The 24,965-nt window shown below is 41.5% G+C and overlaps 1 protein-coding gene across 2 annotated transcripts in view; it reads left to right on the top strand.

The window, feature by feature from the left end:
- The first annotated feature begins 6,743 nt into the window (after positions 1-6,743).
- Positions 6,744-24,965, top strand: part of GRB7 (growth factor receptor bound protein 7) — a 115,767-nt gene continuing 97,545 nt past the window's right edge. The window contains exon 1 of one of the 2 annotated variants that reach the window (XM_060781062.2): positions 6,744-6,949. In XM_060781062.2, the coding sequence (XP_060637045.2) occupies positions 6,928-6,949 (22 nt within the window). In that variant the 5' untranslated portion in view covers positions 6,744-6,927. Of the gene's footprint in view, positions 6,950-16,840; positions 16,916-24,965 lie in introns of those variants that run through there. The other variant, XM_060781065.2, reaches the window with a different exon arrangement.

The following is a 24,965-nucleotide window of genomic DNA, read 5'->3' as shown; positions in this document are numbered from 1 at the left end:
TCACGGGGTGTCTGCGCCCCACACCACTGGAGAAATTACACTGTTTAGCCGGTATTGCACCACCTGACATCCACCGGGAAACAGCAGCCAATAGCAAAGGACCAAGGCAGTGACATCTCCAGCCCATCCCGTTTTTAATTAATCATAATTGTTGACATTTTACTGTAATTTGTATATTGTGTTTTGTGAATTGTTGGGCATCAAATTGTGCCTTTTGTAAGCCGCCCTGAGTCCCCCCTAGGGGGTTCAGAAGGGCGGGGTAGAAGCACTCCAAATAAATAAATAAATAAATATCAGCCAGCACATTAACGACTTAAACCAAGAAATCGTTTTCTAAGATCTACAGAGACACTTGCTGGAACACCCCAGCAAGCGAGAGTCCAAAAGTGGCAGGCTCAAACCCAGAACCTCAATCAATGGCTGATACCAAATGAGAGATTCCCCCCTGGGCTCACAGAAAACTGGGTGACTTGGAAGGCGCTGAACAGATTGCGCTCTGGCACCACGAGATGCAGAGCCAACTTTAAGAAATGGGGCTACAAAGTGGAATCCACGACATGCGAGTGTGGAGAAGAGCAAACTACAGACCACCTGCTGCAATGCAACCTGATCCCTGCTATATGCACAATGGAGGACCTTCTTGCAGCAACATCAGAGGCACTCCAAGTGGCCAGATACTGGTCAAAGGACATTTAATCAACTACCAAGCTTGCAAACTTTGTGTTTTGTTTGTTTATTTATTTGTTTAAAAATGCAGTACAACTGTTTGGTCTGCTCCTGACACGATAAATAAAATAAATCTACCATGACTGCCTCGAGAGTAATGTCGACTCCTCTTCGCGCATGCCACGTTCCCTCTTTACCATTGCTCTCCAACCCTTGGTCCGCCATATCGCTTGGACTTCAACTCCCAGAAACCTCAGCTAGTATGGCCAATGGTCGGGAATTCTGGGAAATGAAGTAAAAAAAATCTGGGAACTAGGGGCCCTTCCACACAGCCATATACCTAGAATATCAAGGCAGATAATCTGCAATATCTGCTTTGGACTGGGTTATCTGAGTCTACACTGCCGATCCAATTCCAAGCACAATTCAAAGTGCTGGTTTTTACCTATAAAGCCCTATACGGCTCCAGCCCAGCTTACCCGTCCGAACGTATCTCCCTCTAGGTCCCACCTTGAAGTTTAAGATCTTCTGGGGAGGCCCTGCTCTCAATCCCGCCTTTGGCGCAAACACGCTTGGTGGGGACGAGGGACAGGGCCTTCTCAGTGGTGGCGGCTCCTGTGGAACTCAGCAAAATCAAGTCAACAAGTCGCTGGTTATGGGTAGCTGGCAGATAACTGACAATGGTAATAATGATAATGTTATGGACTATGGACAGGTTTCCGATTATGTTGTGCTCGCTGAATTCGTTTCTACATAAGGCTAGACAGCCAGTATTATTGCACTTTTATTAATGTACTTTTTATTTTAAAACTAATTTTTAAAATTAATGTATTGTGCTCTTATATGTAATTACTGTATATATTATTTATATGTAATGGCATCGAATTGTGCCGGATGTAAACGGCCCGGATCCCCCCCCCCTGGGGTGGGGGTTGAGAAGGGCAGGATAAAAATGTTTGAAATAAATAAATAAATAAATAAATAAATATAATCCAGTTCGATGTGGATTTTATACAGCTGTGTGGAAGGGGCCCTAGCCTCCAGACCAGCCTTCTTTCCTCTAACATACCCAGTTCTCTAAACTGCTCCTCATAGAGCTTGGATTCCAAACCTTCAGTCCTAGAAATGTGAAAAGACATAAAGAAGACATAACCTTGTAGATTAAGAGGGATGAAGAAATTTCTACCATAAACTTTCATGGGCTCAGCATATTTAATCAGATGCCCATAACTAGATCTTAAAGGTGCTACAGTTACTTTTATGTCTTGAGTTAAAACAGATTTAAGATAACTGTTGCTCTGAATAATACTAATTCTGCTTTCTTCCTTCTGATTATTGAATTTTTACTATTACAGGCATACACCAAGATCCTGTCTTCTAAGGGCCCTTCCACACAGCCATATAACCCAGACTATCAAGGCAGAATAACCCACAATATCTGCTTTGAACTGGGTTATCTGAGTCCACACTGCCATATATCCCAGTTCGAAGCAGATAATGTGGGAATTTATTCAGCTGTGTAGAAGGGGCCTTTAATAAATGCTCAAGAAACTAAGTGGTGTTTGCATGCTGCGTGAAGCTTTGCTTCTTCATATTAATGGGTAATTTTATGTTCTAAGATCTGCAGGATCACAATTCCCATCGGCTCCTACTGCCATGACTAGTAATGAGAGTTGCAGTCCTATCCCATTTGGAAAGGTACAAACTGACTAGAAATAATTCCACCTAAATTCAATACGTCTTAATGTCTCGTTGAAGACTTTCATGTCTGGAATCACTGGAGTGTGGTGCAGTTTCCGGGCTGAATGGCTGTGTTCTAGCAGCATTTTCTCCTGACTTTTTGCCTGCGCCTGTGGCTGGCATCCTCAGAGGATCTAGAACATACAGCCCAGAAACCACACAACACTTCAGTATATCTTATTTCTGAGTATGCAAGATTGTACTAAAACTGGAGAGTTTTAACCTCTTAATGTATATATGTTATAAATAACTTTTCAATAACTTTAAAGTATATGTTCTTATGTACTTATGATGTTGTTGCTTGTTGCTTATGTTTTGGTTTTATTTTGCTGTAATATGTTGTCTGGGCTTGGCCTCATGTAAGCCGCCCCGAGTCCCTGTCGGGGAGATGGTGGCAGAGTATAAATAAAGTTTATTTATTCTTTTTATTGCGATTTTCCAGTATGAGAAAGGATATCAGAACTTTTAAATTTTTACAGAACAACATTTGACATGCAGGCATGCAGTTTTAATGCAACTACATTGAATGCACAAACAACCTACACTGGCTAACAAACAAACAAAGGGGAATTACATTTTTACTCAGCATTTTATTTATTTATTTATTTACTTTGCTTATATACCGCTGTTCTCAGCCCAGGGGCATTCACATTACCCATATATTCATCTTCATGCATACATTCCTCCGTCATCTCCTGGAGAAGAACATATCTTAAGTCAGATTCCCAATATTTCAAAAACCTCTAAAACTTCTAAAATTCTAAAATGCATCCTCTTTCCCTAAAAACAATGCCAAGGATCAGATCCCTGTTTTCCATATAGCAGAAACTGACTCCCTGCACAAAATCCAAAACTCCAAAATTACACTCCTTTCTCTTCCCTTGAGAAAAGGAGGCAAGTGACCAAACTGCGTTCCATTGCAGATCTGTCACTCCCAAATACATACACCATCTCTCTCTTTCCCAAGGAGCAGAGCATTGGGGGGGGGGGGGGGGGGGGTTGGTTTAACAGCCACTGTCTATCACTATTTTTGAATTTTAATAAGGTCTCTTGTATAACAATTTTCTGCTGATGTTGTTCCAAAGTTGTAAATAAATGATAGATATTTTTCCAGTTGGAAACATCCTGGCTTCATCGCTTCCTGGACAGATGTTGACTCTTCTTAATTGGTGTTGGTAAATGCAAGGCTTGTGTTGAGTTCCTTCTGAACATAAGGAATCTTGTAAGAATTTCCTTAACTTAAAGAGGTATTGTCTCTTATCAATGTAAACATGTTGTTTTCCCCCAAAAGTTCAACAGTTAATCATTGTCACTGGTTATTAATGTCAGCAGTTTGGCAATCTTTAATTAAAGTCCCCGAGTGTATCTGTCCTCCAGGCCTTAGTGTTCAGAATGGTGTCTCCAAAATTATTAGCTCTCATTCATTCATCTTTCATACAATTCCATTCAATTGTACATCATATATTTCATGACACATAGGGCTGGTGTGCCGAAAAGATACATAATATATAGTATATAGATCAGGGGTCCTCAACCTAAGGCCCGGGGGCCAGATATGACCCTCCAAGGTCATTTACCCAGCCCTCACTCAGGATCAACCTAAGCCTGAAACGACTTGAAAGCACACAACAACAACAACCCTATCTCATCAGCCAAAAGCAGGCCCACATTTCCCACTGAAATACTAATAAGTTTATATTTGTTAACATTGTTATTCATTTTAGTTATTGGTATTGTTTTAAATGTTTTTGCACTACAAATAAGATATGTGGAGTTTGCATAGGAATTAATTCATTTTTCCCCAAATTATAATCCAGCCCTCCAACAATTTGAGGGACTGTGACCTGGCCCTCTGTTTAAAAAGTTTGAGGACCCCTGATATAGATTTTCCTCTATATTGACTCATAGTAATGCATAGTAAGACATTATGTATGTGTGTAGCATGAATGCATTGCATGAATGTAACAAAAAAACAACCTCTGAGTCTATGAGAAAACAGTAAATCGTATATTTTTAAGAATATAAATGAAAGGTTTATATTACTATGTTGCAAAATGATGCAGGTCTAAAAAGTGTGTCACCCACACATGCAATGTTTGGAAAGCTCTGATCTAAGTACTTAAATTCTCTGCTAGAGAGCATGAAATGTTTGGATTACTCTACCATAAACCAACACAAGTTATTTGTGGCAAGAAAGAGTTCAGAGCATTTTGGATGTTCTGTAGTTAATAAATGGAAACAATGTAATACAATTATGTAAACTATAAATGTAACCATCTCAAATAACATATACTGTAGAATAAATCAGAGTGCTAAATAAGGAAAATAAGGCTCATCCGAAAAGAAGCAAATTCCTGGAAATATTGAGGCCTCCTGATTCTTTTTGTTTTGATTTTACCTGCTAGTTCCCTGGTTTCTTCCAGACTCTTTCTTGACATCGTCCAGGTTTTCTGGTGGTTTCCATTTTGAAGGCCAAATTTATAAATCAGTGCTTTTTGGAGTTCATGCCCTTCAAATACGATGTTTAGCCTCACAACTCTGTGTGTTTTATGAGTTCCATATAAATGCTCCGCCCCTATTTTATCTCATTATAGTTTAACTGTTTTTATCCTGAATATGTGGCTCACCCATTTTCATCCTTACTGTGATTGTGTTTATCTTATGATTTTTTTTCTTTTAATGTTATTTTGATGATGTTGTTGTTGTTTGCTGTATATGTTTTGATTTTACTGCTGTATTATGTTGTCCAGGCTTGGCCCCATGTAAGCCGCTCCGAGTCCCCATTGGGGAGATGGTGGCGGAGTAGAAATAAAGATTATTATTATTATTATTATTATTAAACATGCAGAAGAAGAGTTGGTTGAGGCATGCTTATCTACTCTCATAATTTCTCTCTATTTTGCTATTTTTAGTAAGTCAGTAAGGGATTCTGGAGGAATTTGCTGTATACCTTGTAACACACAGTTACAGTAGGATTGGTTGGAATAGAATCACATTCTTTCCTAATTCAAAGTTTATTGCCTTTGCTTTATTGCAGGATGTTGGACTGGATGACCCATGTGATCTCTTCCAACTCTATGGTTCTATGCATTGTTTACTACAGAGACACTTCTGCACCACAACTGCAATTCTTCCATTCATCATTAATGCTGCTAAAATCCTCACAGATTCAACGAAGATCAAGTAGGAAAAGAGGAGAAAAAGACATAAAAAGGCTTTGTAAAATGGAACTTCATTGTCAGAGGCTTTGTTAAATGTCTGTATTTTAGCCTGTTCTCCTTTGCAAAATTTCTAATTGCAACCTTTGTTTTTGTATTTTTAGTGCATGGATGCCTAAGGTAGGTCCCTTGTAACCCATGACAGTATGGATGTGAAAATGCTTATTCTGGCTGACTGAAGCCACTAGGTGCAGCTCTTCTGTGAAGGGCACGATATTTGACAAAGTCAGGGAAGCCATTTTGTAATTCCAAGGCTAAATATTGATTTTAACTTCTCACCAGCTGCCATGTTGTGACCGGATACCTGGAGGCAAATGCTTGTGTTGCCTTGAGGATTATTCATCGCTTCAAGCTCTCCTTTCGCTGCACAAAAGCTGTGAGTGAGATGCAGTCACGTTTCTTGTAAGGACTATAATAAAAAGTGCTTCCCCGGATACGACTGGCATGAATTCCCCTTGTTAAAAGTTTATCAGCCTGGGTTGAGTAAAAGATGGGAGGGAATGGTTAACCCTTCCCCTTACCACAACAAATAAAGTTTGTTTGGACAGATACCCCATATACATACGTGACCTCAGGTGACTTTCAGTATGCCTTTACAGCAGCTGAATTTTACATGAAGAGCTTGAAAGCTCGGCTTGGTAAGGAGGCCGCCTCTCCCTCCCTTTTTTGGGGCTATAGTCTGTAGTTGGCCTGACATGGCCCTGCCTGTCTCCATCTCTTATGTGGACAAAAATAGCTTGGCACCCTCTGCATTTTGAGCCGCTCAGTGTCTCCAGATGACTTCTGTTCCATAAGAAGAATGACCCAGACAGATTTGACCTGCATGCAGTGGAGCAGCCGTGGCCACCTTCTTCATGATGGTCCTTCAGATTAATTAAGCATCTTGGGGACTGAGAGCAAGGGATGAGAAGGGAGGGGGCTGTCAGAAGATGGGAAGGGTACAGAGTGAGCCATGCCGGATGGATCCTCCGTAGTCGTCACTATTTGAAGCATCCAGTCCTGTCATCTTAGCTGAGTGTGAAGCATATGGGACTTCAGCAGCCAGGGGAAGGGAGGGGTTTGGAGGCGTGGAAAGAACCCTTTGCGCAGTTACAGGCAGAATCTCTTTGGAGTAAAGTGGAGAAGACGGTGTCGGCGTCCTGGCTTTGGCCAGCGGGGCCACTCAGTTCAAGAAGGTGCGCAGCATACAAGAGACCCAGAATTTGCACCAAAGGAGAGCTGTAGGGGTGGTCTTCTGTTGTGTCTGGAACACCACAGTCACCCCACCCCACCTGCAAAGCATCCACCAGCCCTGGGCAAAGGAATGTGTTGCTGTCCTCTACAAGGTAACCACTCATCTCGGGGGGTTGTGGTCATGGAGGTCATGAAGTGTGAAGACCAGGCATGAGAGTCATCATTATTCATTTGGAAGCTAAGCCTCTTAGTTGGTGGGTAGGTGTGGTTTGAGACTCCTTAAAGAGTAAAGCAAATGGATTCATATCTTCTCCAGGATGGAATATTCCCATCTCCTGGTAGTAGAAAAAAACCCATTAAGGGTCAAGCCTGCTTTCAACTTCTTTTGTATGTGGTATTTGTAAATACTCAACGGTGAGGATAAGAACTTCATATCTGTTTTGTGATACCATTGTAATTGTTTCTCTGGAACACAGAGGTAATTCTACTTGTAAATTGTCATTTTGTAGTTGTGAGACAACACAACTGTGCCTTTGCATGTAATGAGGTTAGATACTTGCACCTACATTTGAGGCTGTGCCAATATACTGTTGAGAGCATTAATAGTTATGCATCCACATGTATGTCCAGGACAAGAAAGAGTAATCAAAATTCAATGGCAAAGAGAAGATTTGTGCAATCTTTTGATGCTAGATTGTATGACATGGTCTGAAGCAGTCTAGTCCATTGATGTGTGTGTGTGTCTGCACTGGTACACTTGTGTCCACATAAGCAAACACAGAGCATCATAGAATCATGTTTGTATATGTTCATGGTTCTAATACGGAATATGGGTACAGTTACCCATCTGTGTTTCGGTGAATACATGCTCATCTATGTTCTTTCCCTATTTGCTTATATGTTAGCATTTACAGATACTACCTTGAAAGAGAATTAAAAAGTAGTTGAAGGTGAGTTGTTTTCTTCCTGTGTTGTGCAGATGGGTGTCTCTTCGGCTTTTGTTCCTCATTAAAGGGGTTTTCAAAGGCCAATAGAACCAAACCTATTTCTTGAAACAACAATAGAATAGAATGGCTGCGTATGACTAGGTATTAATCACTCTTTCAATCCACCTTAAACAATTTAAGGAGGGTAGAAGTTGCCAGTTCTACCCTCCAATGCTTTGTCCTCAAAATTTACTGCTCAAACCATATGATATACCTGAAGTCAAATTTTACTGGACTTTTTTGGCCTATTATTGTTCCAAGACTCATATTTATAGTTGGGGCAAGGAGACACATGCTTGATATGCTATAGTCACATCAACACTATGCACCAGTGATTTGCAAAATCTAGTCCTCCAGGTATTATGAACTTCAACTCCCAGGAGCCTCAAGTGTCTTGATCGGTTAGTGAGGATTCTGAGAGCCGAATCCAAAATACTTGGAAAACCAGAGTTTGGAAACACCACTGTTGTAAGACTGACCAGGCTGCAGCTAATGGTCGTAAGAGCTGTTTAAAGTTGGATTCATAACTGGATTTGACCTGCCACAGCTCTTGTTAGATAAACAACCAACAATATATAGCTGTGAGACTGTTATTTACACACACACACACACACACAGAATACAGTCTCACAGCTATATATATCTATAATTGTTTCTCAGTTCTGGGTTGTTTGAGCAATATTCTGTATCGGATGAAAAAAAATCAAATCTGTCTCTCTTCATATGAAGACAGGGGTCCTCAAACTGTTCAGAGGGCCAGGCGACAATCCCTAAAACTGTTGGAGGGCTGGATTATAATTGGGAAAAAATCATGAATTAATTCCTATGCACACTCCACATATCTTATTTGTAGTCAAAACGCACTTTAAAACAATACAATAATTAAAATTAAGAATAATTTTAACAAATATAAAATTAGCATTTCAATGGGAGGTATGGGCTTGCTTTTAGCTGATCAGATAGGATTGTCGTTGTTGTTGTTGTTGTTGTTGTTGTTGTTGTTGTGTGCTGTCAAGTCATTTCAGACTTAGGTTGACCCAGGGCCTTAGTTTGGGGACCCCTGTCTAAGAACATAGCATTCTAGATATTTGTAAAAGGTAGCAAAGTATTGGGATAGAGCTTAAGGAAACTCAAAGGAAAGGCCTGAGAGAGTTGAATTTGAGGCAGCTTAAAATGTTGTTTACTTCTTTGGCAGTCTGATGTGAGCAGAGGATTTTGAGCGGGAATGTTGAAGCCATGTCCCCATCTCTGCTCAACCTGTGTATAAATGGAGGGCTGAGAGATTATTGATAAAGTACAATAAAAAGTAAACAAATAACCAGTAACCAATAAACCCCTGGTGAACGTCTTTCAAAGGAACTAAAAGCAAGAAAGCATTGTATACGTGGAAATTCTCACTGTTCAAAGAAATCTGGTGACCATAAGAATAGGTCTTGCGTCAGACACTGTTTTTATTATATTTGCTCAGCCATTGTTTTAACATCTTTTTATTGTGAGCAGCTCTAGGAGAGTTTGCTTAAAAGGCAGGTTAAAAAGATTGACTGATTAAATGTTCAAACATTACAACATTTTTTGCATTATACAGAAAAGGCATCCTAGGGCCCTGGCAGGCTTTGGAAAAGAAAAAGTTTGCTTCTTGAGTTTTGTTTTGTTTCTGTTTTTGCCAAGGTCTTGGATTACTGCTGATTTCAAACTCCCATCGGCAAGGATGAGACAGCAATTCAACACTCTGCCAAGGCTGTTGCAGCTGTCCAGCCCTCATAACCCTCACTGGTTTTATACGTCAGCTTTCATGCAATGAGACACCTCCCTCCCTGCTCTTCTTTTGAGGAAAAGCTTCTCAAAGTTAGTGTTTGCACCCAGCACTGTATTCCAACCAAGTCACTTTGCCCCAGAAGCAAATCCCTTCCCTAGTTAGCCTTTATCCTTTCACATTTTGGTTGCTCTGTCATGTTCCCATGGTATTTACTTCTACTGTTTGGAAACCATTCTGGGAAAAGCCTCCTTCTTCCTAGAAATCTCATGTAACCTCAGTTCAGGGCAACTGCCAAAGCAGAGCCATAAATCAATAGCTGTAAAAGGATTTGCATCTAGGAAATAGAGCAGAGAAGCTGGGAAGTGAAGCTTTGCTTGTCAAATGCTGAAGGAAGAGTTAATTGGACCACCTTTCTATCTCCCATGCTGGGGCTGGGAAGGTTGCAAGGGCAGCACACAGGCAGTTGTCGTGTTTACCCAAAACAGTATCAAGCCTGATGCCATAAGCCAGTATTTCTCAACCTGGGGGTCGGGACCCCTGGGGGGGGGGTCGTGAGGGGGTGTCAGAGGACCATCATAAAACGCAGTATTTTCTGTTGGTCATGGGGATTTTGTGTGGGAAGTTTGGCCAAATTCTATCATTGGTGGGGTTCAGAATGCTCTTTGATTGTAGGTGAACTATAAATCCCAGCAACTACAACTCCCAAATGTCAAGGTCTCTTTTACCCTAACTCCGCAAGTGTTCACATTTGGGCATATTGAGTATTTGTACCAAGTTTGGTCCATATCCACCATTGTTTGAGTCCACAGTGCTCTCTGGATGTAGGTGAACTACAACTCCAAAACTCAAGGACGATGCCCAGCAAACCCTTCTGGTATATTCTGTTGTCCATGGGTGGTCTGTGTGCCAAGTTCGGTTTAATTCCATTGTTGGTAGAGTTCAGAATGCTCTTTGATTAAAATATAAATCCCAGCAACTACAACTCCCAAATGACAAAATCAATCCCCCCCCAACCTCAGCAGTATTTAAATTTGGGCGTATGGGGTATTTGTGCCAAATTTTGTCCAGTGAATGAAAATACATCCTGCATATTGGATATTTACAATTCATAACAGTAGCAAAATTACAGTTACGAAGTAGCAACTAAAATAATTTTATGATTGGGGGGTCACCATAACATGAGGAACTGAATTAAGGGGTCACGGCATTAGGAAGGTTGAGAGCCACTGCCTTAAGCAATCACAAAAGCAAAACCGGTGTCAGTATCAGATGTTTTACTGCTTGAAATTAAAAATATTTCATCTCCCTATCCCTAGGGTTGCTCGTGCTAGGAAAAAATAATAATTGGGGCAAAGGCCACCATTGTTGTTTTCTAAGAATGCAAGAATGTACTCTGGACAGTTGAGTTCAGACTTTGCACTTTCAGTTTCCACTATTTCCAGTTAAAGGTTCAGGCCTGGTAAAGACTCCTGTCTGAGATTTAGAAGAACTGAGCAATGGACCAATGGTCTGATTCATTGCTGGCAATTTATATATTCAGATGATATTTGGTGCTTATTATTGTAAGGTAATAAATATCTATTCTACGTGTATTCTCCTGCCCAACACTTCATATACATTCCTCCAGAATATATGTGTATTAGAGGAAGGAAGACTGCATGCTATTGTCATACTAGTGATGTCTTTAAATGAAACTGTGTAGGACTTTTGTTTCTTGCATGTTTGTGCAAGCCAAGAAGTACACATTAGTTATTGTAATCCAAAATCCACAGATGAGAAATACTTTCATTGTTCACCCAAAAATGTACAAAATACACATTGAAAGCTTTTGAAACTCCAGTGACCTCTTCGTCATGCCAAAGATGTTAAAAAGTCATATAGAAGAAGAAAGGTGATGATATTAATAGAGTGCAGTGTGGTTTCCGGCCTCTGTGTCTGTGTTCTAGCAGCATTTTCTCCTGACGTTTTGCCTGCATCACTTGCTGGCATCATCAGAAGATCCATACAGCCCAGAAACCATACAACACTCCAGTGATTCCAGATGTGAAAGCCTTTGACAATATGATATTAATTCTAGGCTTTATTTTGTACAGATGTTGTTTCTGCTGTAGTTCAGTTGGTTTGGAGGCAGGCATGTAGCCGGGGGGGGGGGGGGGGGCTTGAGGGGCTTAAGCCCCCCCCCCCCCCCAAATTCTCATGGTGGTTCGCGAAAAGGCCTTACTGGTGCATTATTTAAACTGTTATGTTTATTCATATCATGATCTGATCACCATACTCAATATATCCCATATGCATGGGGGTATTGGGGTAATGATACAAAAAGTTTGCTAGGCTAGACCCTCTTTCACTCAGACTCAGCCCCCCCCCCGAAAATCAGGCCCCCCCCAAATGAAATCCTGGCTACGGGCCTGTTTGGAGGCATCTCATTTTTTTTTTTTTTTTTTTTTTGGCCATGTGAGAACTGAGATAAAGAATAGCCAAATGTAAACTCCATTAACCAGCAATAAAGTAACTTCTCTTGGGATCTGTGATATCCCTTCTTAGACAGAGAACGTTTACTTTCTCAAGGAGTCCCTGTATATCTGGAGAATGTTTAGTTGCTCTATAGATAGAACTTGACAATTAGAATCCACATGGAAAATAACCTTTGTTGGAAGTGGAAACAAAGGTTAAGTTTCTAGCTTCTTAATGTTTCCATTGTTTCGATTTCATTGTAATATGTTTCCATTACTTTTTGGGCATAAAATGAGCTCAAGTTTCATGAGATTTCAAGGGTGGGGTTTGCAATGAAAACTGTGGCCAAGTGGATAGTTGCGGGAATACAACTGGATGTTAGCAGCAGGCAATAATGTGAAACCCATGGTTGATTCATGTAGACACTTATATACGAGTGTTAGGCCAAAACCTTGATCTTTTGGTAAAAGTTTACTATATTGTGGGTCAATATTGCCAAGGTTCCCCCCCCCCCCCCAATGGTTTGGTAAGCTAACAACACTGCCTGGAATTAAAAGTATGCCTTAATTTTTTGTTCCAATTAGCTCCACTTCTAATTAAGTCATGTTGGTTCTTTCCCCAAAGCCAGCAGTCTGAAGCAGAGTGAAATGCCAGAAGTGATAGATTCTGGTGCAGTTAAAAATAGCAGAATTGGAGAAACAGATCAGACTAGGGTTGCCAGACCTCAGGGTTTGACTATGAGTCTCCAGTTTTCATGAGTCATTTTAGGCATGAGTCAATTCCAGTTTTGGTGGACTCACCGACTGGCAAAACAATAGGGTTGTGTGCAACTCTCCAACTCACCCAGGGAACCAGCATCTTGTGACAATTTGCCCGACAGCCCATGAGTCCTAGCAATCCTAGCTGATATTGGTTGATGGTAGAAGTTTGCAATCCACTTGTCTCTAGAGGACTTAAAACGTGGAGAACCTCCTTTAATCAAATGGCTTTTAAAAATATTTTTTATTATTTTATCATGGTTTAATACATTTGTTATACATTTGTTTTACAGCAGATACATATTCAATACAAACTAACCTGGTTTTGGCATCTGGTGTTATTTTTCTGCTTATACATATTTTCTATGCCTCACCGCTGTGCTCTCTTCCCCCCTCCCAAGCCATAGCTTTTACATGTCATTTGTCCAAAATTTCAATTCTTCTTGTGGAGGTACCTTTCCTTCTTTATTTTTTAATCCTTTTTCAATACATTTTCTCCATACATCATCAAAATCACTTTGTTTCCATATACCTCTTTTAACTTTTAATATACATGTGAGCTTATCATTTATTGCCAATTTCCATACTTCCTTATACCACTCCTCTATTTGTATATTTATTTCTTTTTTCCAGTTCCTTGCTATAAGTAGTCTTGCTATTGTTAATAAATTTGTTATCGCATCTTTATCCTCTTTTTGCAATTGTTTGTTATTATATAATGATAATAAAGCTATACTAGGACTTCTTTCTATTTTAATATTCAATATATCTTCTATTTCTCTAAATACTTTCCCCCCAAAATTATTTACGTATTTACATTGCCACCACATATGTATATATGTTCCTGATTCTTGACACCCTCTCCAACAATTTTTTGAATAGTTTTTATTTATATGTGCTATTCTTACTGGTGTTAAGTACCATTTCCATATTAATTTGTAATAATTTTTTTAACCCGTATTGATAAATTTTTTAAGTGTCTTTGTCTCCATAATTGTTGCCACTCTGTTTCATTTATTTTTATCCCTAAATCTTCTTCCCAAACCTCCTTAAGGGTGTTATTTTTTGTTTTTCCTTCCTTTATTTCAATTACTATCCTTCCCTCCAATGAGCAGTTGGGCTTTATTTCCTGAAATATGGACTGGTTGGATCTTCTCGTGGGTCAAAGGCACTCTCAGAATTTCCCTCCAACACTGCTTCAAAAGCATCTATCTTCCTTCGCTCAGCCTTCCTTATGGTCCAGCTCTCACATCTGTAGGGTTATTTCGGGGAATACAATTGCTTTAACTATGCTGATCTTTTGTTTATTCATGTCCAACAAAATATGTCTCATCGAATCATTTTCTGGGTCATCTAGCATGACTCTATGGTATACTCGGACCAGAATTGCATCATTTCTATATCCATATTCACATATCCATATGGTTTCGCATATCCTTTACTTACTTAGGTGATCTCTCGTTGGCTGAGTAGGATAGCCTTCCAGGATCAGTATTCTGGTGGGTCCGTAGGTGACTGTGGAGTCCTATTTTTGATCTGCATCTTCTCCCGCAGTGAGGGCATTGGTTTCCAGGTGGAAGGCGGTCTTGGTCAGGGTTAGCTTGACACACCTTCCTCTTGGCATGTTTCTCTCTTTCACCCTCCATTCGTGCCTCTTCAAATTCTGCAGCACTGCTGGTCACAGCTGACCTCCAGCTGGAGCGCTCACAGGCCAGGGCTTCCCAGTTCTCAGTGTCTATGCCAGAGTTTTTAAGGTTGGCTTTGAGGCCCTCTTTAAATCTCTTTTCCTGTCCACCAACATTCCATTTTCCATTCTTAAGTTCGGAGTAGAGCAACTGCTTTAGAAGACGGTGGTCGGGCATCCGGACAACATGGCCGGTCCAGCGGAGTTGATGGCGGAGGACCATCGCTTCAATGCTGGTGGTCTTTGCTTCTTCCAGCACACTGACGTTTGTCCCCCTGTCTTCCCAAGAGATTTGCAGGATTTTGCAGAGGCAGCGCTGATCACACTAGAGCAGTGGTTCTCAACCTGGGGTCCCCAGATGTTTTTGGCCTTCAACTCCCAGAAATCTTAACAGCTGGTAAACTGGCTGGGATTTCTGGGAGTTGTAGGCGAAAAACATCTGGGGACCCCAGGTTGAGAACCACTGCACTAGAGAATGAATCCACTTTAAATCTGGTTTATGTCTTCTGCAGAATTCTGGGGTTTGTAGTTTGTAGTTTGTAGTTAATGAGGCTGTTGAAGGACCCTAAACTACAAACCTCAGAATTCTGCAGGAGGCAGCAACCGGATCTAAAGTGAATTCATTCTCTGTGATGAAGCCTAGGAAACATATCCCCGTGGATATGGGGTTGTACTTTTGTGAATTTGCTGGTAGAAATAAATAATGCCAAAAGCTGTCACTAGAGGGGGCTGACTGATGCACTCAAGATGGTTGGTTGAAATAAGGCAATTTTTGGTGTCCATTCAAGCACCTAGCCTACTTCTGCTGAATTGTGAAAAATATGGAATGCTGGCTTTTTGGTGAAATTAGACACAATATTGGAAAACTCTAGCAATAACATACTTAAGATAACCCGCTGATCGCTTTCTTAGCAGTGTACAGTTCCACAAATCATGTGGGATCTATTTGTGCACATCCCATTTATCCCAGAGGAATTTTGTCATAAGATTTAGGCGATCCCTCATTGTCTGAGTAAGATAGTCTTCCAAGATCAGTGTACTGGCGGTGGGTCCGTAGGTGACTGTGGAGCCCTATTCTTGATTTGCATCTTCTCCCGCAGTAAGGGCATTGGTTTCCAGGTGGAATCAGGGTTGGTTTGACACGCTTTCCTCTTGGCATCAGGCCCATAGCCGGGGGGGGGGGGTCTTGAGGGGCTTCAGCCCCACCTACAAAATTCTCAGGGTGGTCCACGAGAAGGCCTTGCTGGTACATTATTTAAACTGTTATGTTTATTCATATCATGATCTGATCACCATGCTCAATATATCCCATATGCATGGGGGTATTACAGTGGTTCTCAACCTGTGGGTCCCCAGATGTTTTGGCCTTCAACTCCCAGAAATCCTAACAGCTGGTAAACTGGCTGGGATTTCTGGGAGTTGTAGGCCAAAACACCTGGGGACCCACAGGTTGAGAACCACTGGGGTATTGGGACAATGATACAAAAGGTTTGCTAGGGTAGATCCTGAGCCCCCCCCCCCCCCGAATCAAACTCAGCCCCTCCGAATCAAACTTAGCCCCCCCCCTCCCCGAATCAAAATCCTGGCTACGGGCCTGCTTGGCACGTTTCTCTCTTTTACCCTCCATTTAAATTCTACAGCACTGCTGGTCACAGCTGACCTCCAGCTGGAGCGCTCCCAGTGTCTATGCCAGAGTTTTAAGGTTGGCCCATGTTTAAATCTCTTTTCCTGCCCACCAACATTCCGTTTTCCATACTTGAGTTTGGAGTAGATCAACTGCTTTGGGAGACGGTGGTCGGGCATTCGGACAACGTAGATGGGGTTCACACTACACGTTTTATAGCACTATAATACCATTTTAACTGCCATGGTGCCATCCTATGAGAGTCAAGAATTTGCTGCCTAGGGAGAACTATTTAGTAATTCTCAGCCAGAGAGACCTAATAACGTAGTAAGATATCCCAGGATCCTATAGGCAACTAAACTGGAATCAGTGTGTTAACATTGTGCAGTGTGAAAGCACCCCAGGGATACAAATTAACGATAATTTCTTCATACTGATAGGTTGAACTTATTAGCCAAGGTCAGCAAATCCACACAATGTGTTCAATGTTCCTTAGCTGGGAGACACGGGGCAATGATTTTGGACTCTTAGTAGGACAAATAGCAGCACCAAAAGGACTCTTCCCCCTGGACTTCTACCTGAAATGAGAGGGTGAAAAAAGCTGGGGCAAGCAAAAGCCAATTTTGGCCTGAACCACGAGCTCCTTTTAGTCTGGCACCAAAATAAATTTTGGGGTCAGAATTCTTTAATGTTAAAGCTGTTTGCAAGTGCAGTCCCTATGAATGGTTTCTTCCAATGGGTGGGGAAAACCTAAGGAAGGGGTTGTACTTTCTGGCTGAGTTCAGAAAGAGAGGGAGAACTGGAGAGAAGCTGCAGTTGCCAGGGATAAAGAGTAGGCCCTTTCACTCTGAATAAGGTAGTGGTATTTTTAGTTATGTATTTAGGAGGGAACAAAAGGGGAATCTTAATAGTGGAGCTTCTATATTGGATTTGTCTCTCTCTTGTATTTCTTTTAGGTTGCATGCATCCAAATCTTGTAATACTAAGCGCCGCAGGCAGAAGATTTCTGCATTTATGCCCTGGCACTTCAGTGGTTGCACAGAACTTTGGGGACAGTGCAGATGTGTCAGATTTAATATGCAAAAGCAATGTGTTGTAACTTGGCTAAAATATAAGCAGCAGATCACCGTTTAACTGGAACTCTCAAGCAAGCAGCAAACAAAAATCAAAGAGATAATACTGCATTAACAAAGCTGTTTTTACAACACAGTAAAACTGTTAGATTAAGGATTGTTGTAGGTTTTTCAGGATATATGGCCATGTTCTAGAAGCATTCTCTCCTGATGTTTCGCCTGCATCTATGGTAAGCATCCTCAGAGGCTGTGACCTCACAACCTCTGAGATGCTTGCCATAGAAGCAGGCGAAATGTCAGGAGAGAATGCTTCTAGAACATGGCCATGTAGCCCGAAAAACCTACAACAACCCAGTGATTTCAGCCATGAAAGCTTTCGACAATAATGTGTTATATTAAGTTTGTCTTTATTTGTTTCTAATTACTGTATTTCATTATTAATATCAACTCAGTACAAAGTTTATGGCATGCTGCATTATGGGGTATAGTATTAGGCCTATTTTTAATAGTAACTCTCAGGCAACCAGAAACTGCATTTATCTGGCATCTACTAATCCTCACGAGTGCTGGTTAACTGAGCCCCCATCTAAACTGCCATATAATCCAGTTTCTGAATCCAGTTTATCTTCTTTGAATTGGATTATATAGCAGCGTAGACTCCTATAACCCAGTTCAAAGCAGATAATCTGGGTTCAGAAACTGGCAATTTGGCAATTTAGACTCATATAATCCAGGGCAAAAGTATGATAGCTGGGACCCTACGAACCCTATTCTAGTTGAGTAATACGTGTCAGAATTAATGAAGGGAAGTCCGCTTGGACTGCTCCCAGCTGCTGGGGCTGCTTTCTTCGAAGGGTGGAAAGTGTGCTGGTGGCCGGGGAAGGTTTTAACAAGGCCCTAGTGCAAACAGAGAGGCAGGAACTGGATTCTCCCCCTTCCCCTCTTCTGCTTTCCCCTGCCCGTTTTCTAACAGTAGAGGAGCTGGGGCTCCGGGAGGGCAGGACCTGTGAGCTGTAGACCCCCTCCTCCTCTCTCCCTCACAGCTGCATCTCTCATTCGCTGTGCTGTCTTGCGCATGTCTTCCCTTCATGAATTCTGACCCACGGTGCTCAACTAATGTAGGGTACCAGCTATCATACTTTTATCTAATCCAGTTCAAAGCAGATTATCAGGGTTCAGAAACTGGATTATCCAACCTGAGTGTCTAGTGCAGGGGTCCTCAAACTAAGGCCCGGGGGCCAGATACGGCCCTCCAAAGTTTACCCGGCCCTCGCTCAGGGTCAACCTAAGTCTGAAACTACTTGAAAGCACACAACAACAACAATCTTATCTCATCAGCCAAAAACAGGCCCACACTTCCCATTGAAATACTAATAAGTTTATATATTTTTTTCTTCATTATAATTATTGTATTATTTTGAATACACAAGCTAGGTGGCAGCAGTGTGCTTTTTCCTTAGCCTACTGGGAAAGGCAAATTGCATTGAGTGCCAAACATATGTGCAATTTGAATTCAGTTTGCTGTAGCTGAGGTAAGATGAAGACAATGAGGAAAGTTAGAGGAGGAGAGAGAAACAGGGACATTTCAAAAGTGAGACAACGGGATCAGTTGAGACTGGCATTGTTGAATCGGACTGTTGGAGGGTATGGAAATGTCTTTTGCACCAAACTGGTGGATGGATCTCAAAGATCTGTTGAAAACTAGCATAGTTCATGCAGGCTAAAAGTCTCGCCATACCTATCCTGAAACACTGTCCTTATGAGGTAGAAGCTAAGATGTAACAGCTAAAGAGGAACAGAGAGCAAAGATGGTAAAACTTGCCCCCCCCCCCCCCATCCCCTCTATGCTAATTTGAGTTTAACATGATGGAGAAAATCACAATGTAATGATGTATCAGTTGGTGAGTAGTGAGTCACACTTACTGTATATACTCGAGTATAAGCCTAGTTTTTCAGCCCCTTTTTTAGGCTGAAAAAGCCCCCCTCGGCTTATACTCGAGCCAAGGTTATTTATTATTTTACTCTGTTATTAGTATTAGTTTTATTATATTTATTTCATTACTCTATTTATTTTTATTTTTACTAGCTGTACCCGCCACGCGTTGCTGTGGCCAACCTTCCCTTGCTCTTTGTCTCCTCCTTTCTTTGGGGGGAGATGTAGTGCATGCACACACACACACACGCATACACATATCGGTGTGGATAATATGGTAATATCTATGTTGAAAGGAAGTGGTGGAGAATGCCTACATGGATGTTAATTTTACTATATTTCCTCAACTCTCCCCTCAAATACACACAGTCACGCGGGAAATAAGTGGCTCTGCTGGAGTGCATGTCTTGAGGGGTTATTGTGGGGACGATCTTGCATGTGCATTAATTCCACTACATTTTCACAACTCCACACACCCATACGCACTCACTGTTGCTCTGCCAACATGCGTATGTTGCCAAGTTGTAAAAGGCAGATAGATAGAATGATTTTCAATTCATATAGCAGTTCAAAAACATGCAAATGTGAGTAGAGCAATAGGTACCACTCTGGCAGGAAGGTAAGGGTGCTCCATGCAGTCATGCCAGTGGCCACATGATTTTGGAAGTGTCTATGGACAACGCCGCCTCTTCAGCTAAAAAATGGAGATGAGCACCAGAGTTGGACATGACTGGATTTAATGTCAGGTGGAAACCTTTAGCTTTAACCTATACACACACACACAGTGTGGATATGCTATTGTGTGTTTTGTTTCGTGAACAAATTGTGGGACTATAGATATTTTACGCTACCTTCCCAACTGTCCTCCCTCCCTGACAGGGGCAGACCCCCCTCATTGGTCAGACTCTGCCCCCCCCCAGCTCCTGGCTCCCCCCTGCTTTGCTTGGCTTCACCATCCCCACCAAGTTGCAACGGAAACGGCTGTGACGGGCTCTGAGCCTGGGGTCCGCTGCTACTGCTGCCTGTGCTTCTGCCTCCTCCTCCTCCTCCTCCTCTTCTTCCTCTGTGTGGGTCCCCCTTCAGACTCTCTCCTGCCTCAGAAGCTTGGTGGGGGCTGGAAGTCTTGGAAGTGCCCACCTTTGCAAAGGCAATGGGAAGAGCCAAGAGGAGGGGAGAGAGGAGGTTGCCTCTCTCTCTCTCTCTATCCCCCAGGCTGTGCAAGGCGCGCTCTCACCTCTTTCCTATGCTTCCTTCTTTCTTTCCTCCCTTCTTCCTTTCTCCCTTTCCTCTGTCGCCACAGCAGGCAAGGAGGAAGGTGAAGAGGAAAGGGTCATGCTTCCGTGAGGAAGGAAGTTCCCTGCCGCGGTGAGGGAGGGAGCTCGGTGCCGCTCGCTGTACCAGTTCTGTTTGTATGGCCATGCGTGCGCAAGCACTTGGCTCTCAATGCTGTAACTGCCGCTCTTCCCTTGTGTGGATTTTTGGGGTTTCTGCTGTTTCTTTGGGGGGTTTTTTGAGTGGAGGACATAAATTGGGTTGTTAGGTGTATCGTGTCCAAATTTGGTGTCAATTCCCCCAGTGGTTTTTGAGTTCTGTGAATAGCACAAACGAACATTACATTTTTATTTATATAGATTACATTTATTATTTTATTCTCTATTATTACATTTATTATTTTACACTATCATTGTTATTATTACATTTATTATGTTGCTCTCTTTATTATGATTGGAAGGATATGTAAGCACATTAACATTGAAGGAGGCTAGAATAATGGTTTTATCAGAGTTGGACTGTCTGTAAATATGTAAATATTAAAAAACATTGAACCTCCTGAGGTCTCAATTAATGTAATTTTATTGGTATCTATTTTTATTTTGAAATTGAGCAGTAGTGGCTTCATTTCCCACCCTCGGTTTATACTTGAGTCAATACATTTTCCCAGTTTTTGTGGTAAAATTAAGTGCCTCGGCTTATATTTGGGTCGGCTTATACTTGAGTATATATGGTAGATTTAAACAATGATCAGTGCAATGTTTCTTAAACTGTGCTTCTCCATGTGTTTTGGACTTCAGCTCCCAGAAATCCCAGCCACTTTGCCAGCTGTTACGAATTGTGGGAGCTGAAGTCCAAAACAACTGGAGGAGAGTTTGATAAACTCTGATCTAGTGGTGAGGGATTTATTGTAGACTTAACTCTTATGGAAATCATCAGATCGTGTTTGGGCTCTACTATTTTTTCTGTTATAGAGGTTCTCATCTCGCTTTGATTGAAGGTTCTTTAATGTTTGTATTTATTTTTATAGACATTTATATACATACATACCCATATATATGTTTAGACAGCATGTGTGCACATAAGTCATTCCAAACAAATAGATACGTTTGGAGAGTGTGTGCGTGTGCGCACAGCCCAAGCCCAAATTGAACTTTGCACTTGTCAATGGGCCTATTGTTGAGCCATTGCTGTAATCTCTTCTATCAGCCTTGAAGCTGAACCTGCAAAAGAAATAAATAAGTTAGACATGGATCACCATAAGTGAGCACAGGGGAGCAATCAGATCTGCAAGAAAAGACTGCACAGTCCCAGCCTATTAAAAAGTCAGGGAGAAGTCCATTCAAGATTATAGTCTGAAAGGTTTGCAGTGAGAGCTACTTACCAATGGGTCTTTTGTTAAGGCACAAAGGTTGCCATTGCTTCCCATGCCAACAGAAGACAACAGCAATGTAAAACAACACAAAGTGGTTCTTGTCATGTTGATGATGTCCTGTACAATGTCTACCACTGTCTCCATTTAATCTGTATTGGAGCCCAAATGAAATACTAACTGCTGTTTTCTGCCTTTATCAAGCCAGAGTCCCCTTCTTCATATCTTTTGCCTTTTAGTGGCATTGATTCAGATTGGATTATGTCATAGGTGAAAGGTGACTACATACCACAACCATTCCTGGTTGTGACAGTGACTAAGGGCATGAAATCCTGAGCAGTCCCTATCAAGGGAATATTGTCATGGTTGTTAGTCCTTCTGAAAGAACATCCTCAACTTCAAGACCAACATTCTTGGCATGGCGAGATCAAGATCCCAGTCTATTTACAACAGTGGTTTCCAATCATTTTTTTGACCAGGGACCACTTTGACCAGGGACCAACTTTCCAACATTAGTACGAAAAGGGTTATGAATCAGTTTTTGGTCAACTTTAGATTCAGTTTGTTTATTTGGGGTGCTGATTCAGAAAATCGCATTGGAGAGACCAAGTTAGCTCTAGTTTCTGATACAGAACATATGCCATCCAGTAGTCACCATTTGCTCCCCCACAGAAAACCCTATTTAATAATCTAGAGGTGATGTGTCTATCTAGTGCAATTTTCTGAATCAGCACCCCAAATAACCCAAGGAACAGACCTAAAAATGAAGATATCAAGGTGCCTCTTCTTCCAGGTGCCACATGGAATGGCTTCACTCAGGGGAAGGGATGAGGAGGAGAAGCAACAGTCAGGAGGCTTGTTGTTGTGCCTTTTGTGGGTAATCAGCCTCTCCCTTCTTGACATCCCCGAGGGTTTCGTGAGACCAGTTGCTCTTGTTGTAATGGTGTAGTAACGGTGAGGCAGTGGACCATATTTTAGTTCTTGGGACCAGTGGTGGTCCACGAACCACAGGTTGGGAACCACAGATCTAGAAACATCACTACATAAATACATTTATAGTCTGAACTGGCTTCCTGAGATAGAGAGGGAATCCGACTAGCAATATCTCTTTCAAACATTATTTCAAACATGACTGAAAGAGATAATCTCCCCCTCTTGCAACTCATACCTGAAAGAGATCAACTCTTCTTCTTGCAACTCATCCAACATACACACCAAGTAGTCATTTTCTTTGACAATCTACTCATGGGTACCAAGCGGAATATAAAAAGCTGCCTTCTACCGAGTGACACCACTTGTCCTTTTAACATAGTACTGTCAATTCTAACTGGTAATAATGATTCTCTATTGATAATTTCCTAACCCTACTAAGAGATCCCTGACCTTAGGGTCTCCCATACAAGTATTAACCAGATCCGACCATCTTAACTTCCAAAATTAGACAAAATTATTGTTGTCAGGATTGTATGGTAGTAAGCATACTCTGAATTGACCTGACACTAAAAAGCAGCAATGCAAATCCAGAGGGCAAGTTGACAGGGCAAATCAGGATCCACTGTATTGGAAAAAGAGATGAAAAATGGACTAGTTTGTTGTTGTCTCACTGCCCTTTCTTCTCATCTGACCCATCCAGTTCCCAACCACGTATCTCTCTCTGCTCATGACTACTGCAATGAGAGAGCCCCTGCCCCAGAACTAACCAAATCTCTGGGCACACGTAACAACTTACGGACAAGATGTTCTTCTGCCTGACGGCTAATTAAGAAGGAATGCAAATTCTCAGTTTCAAGCAGTAAAATAAAATAAATAGGTCAGGAATAATTCAGTGGATGTTAAAAGTAGACTATAATTTCATTTAACTATCACATTAAAAAAACAATGTTAAAGGGCAGACCGTTCAGTCATCAGTTGTTGAAGAGAAGAATATCATTGTATTGTCTAAGGCTTTCATGGCCGGAATCACTGGGTTGTTGTAGGTTTTTTCGGGCTATATGGCCATGGTCTAGAGGCATTCTCTCCTGACATTTTGCCTGCATTTATGGCAAGCATCCTCAGAGGTAGTGAGGTGAGGTGGGGACCTCACTATCTCTGAGGATGCTTGCCATAGATACAGGCGAAAGGTCAGGAGAGAATGCCTCTAGATCATGGCCATATAGCCCGAAAAAACCTATAACAACCCAAGAATATCATTGAACAAATGAAAAGGAATGAATAGATTGGATCTTCTTTTCACTATAAATGTATACAATTTCATAAAGATAACTGTTTGGATTAAAGTAATAAGAAATAAATCTTCAAAGCCATAATCATCATCACAAAATCTCAAAGCACAGCAGACAAAGAATTAGTACAAGAAAACTGCCCTCCAAACTAGAGCTGACAGCTGGCACAACAAAGCATTGCATGGGCAGTTCCTTGACAAAATTGAAGGAAAAGTTGACAAGGAGAAGACCTGGTTATGGCTCACAAATGGAACCCTGAAGAAGCAGGCAGAAGGCCTGATTCTTGCAGCCCAGGAGCAAGCCATCAGAACCAATGCAATTAAGGCCAAGATCGAAAAATCAGCTGATGACCCAAAATGCAGACTGTGCAAGGAAGCTGATGAAACCATGGACCATATCCTCAGCTGTTGCAAGAAAATTGCACAGACGGACTACAAACAAAGACACAACTCTGGCCCAAATGATGCACTGGAACTTATTTCACAAGTACCACCTGCCAGCAGCAAAGAATTGGTGGCATCATAAACCAGCAAGGGTCGTGGAAAATGAAAATGCAGAAATACTGTGGGACTTTCGAATCCAGACTGACAAAGTTTTGGAACACAACATGCCAGACATCACGATTGTGGAAAAGAAAAAAGTCTGGATTATTGATGTCGCCATACCAGGTGACAGACGCATTGAGGAAAAACAACAGGAAAAAACTCAGCCACTATCAAGACCTCAAAATCGAACTGCAAAGGCTCTGGCATAAACCAGTACAGGTGGTCCCAGTGGTCATTGGCACACTGGGAGCCATGCCAAAAGATCTCAGCTGGCATTTAGAAACAATAAACATTGACAAAATCACAATCTGTCAACTGCAAAAGGCTACCTTACTTGGATCTGTGCATCATTCGAAAATACATCACACAGTCCTAGACTCTTGGGAAGTGTTCGACTTGTGATTTTGTGATACGAAATCCAGCATATAGATCTCGTTTGCTGTGACATACTGTGGTTTTGTGTCAGAATAATAATAATAATAATAATAA

Source organism: Anolis sagrei, chromosome 6, assembly GCF_037176765.1.
Source record: "Anolis sagrei isolate rAnoSag1 chromosome 6, rAnoSag1.mat, whole genome shotgun sequence".
Taxonomy (NCBI): domain Eukaryota; kingdom Metazoa; phylum Chordata; class Lepidosauria; order Squamata; family Dactyloidae; genus Anolis; species Anolis sagrei.
Note: the sequence above shows the minus strand (reverse complement) of the source record. Positions and strands in the feature narration are given on the sequence as shown.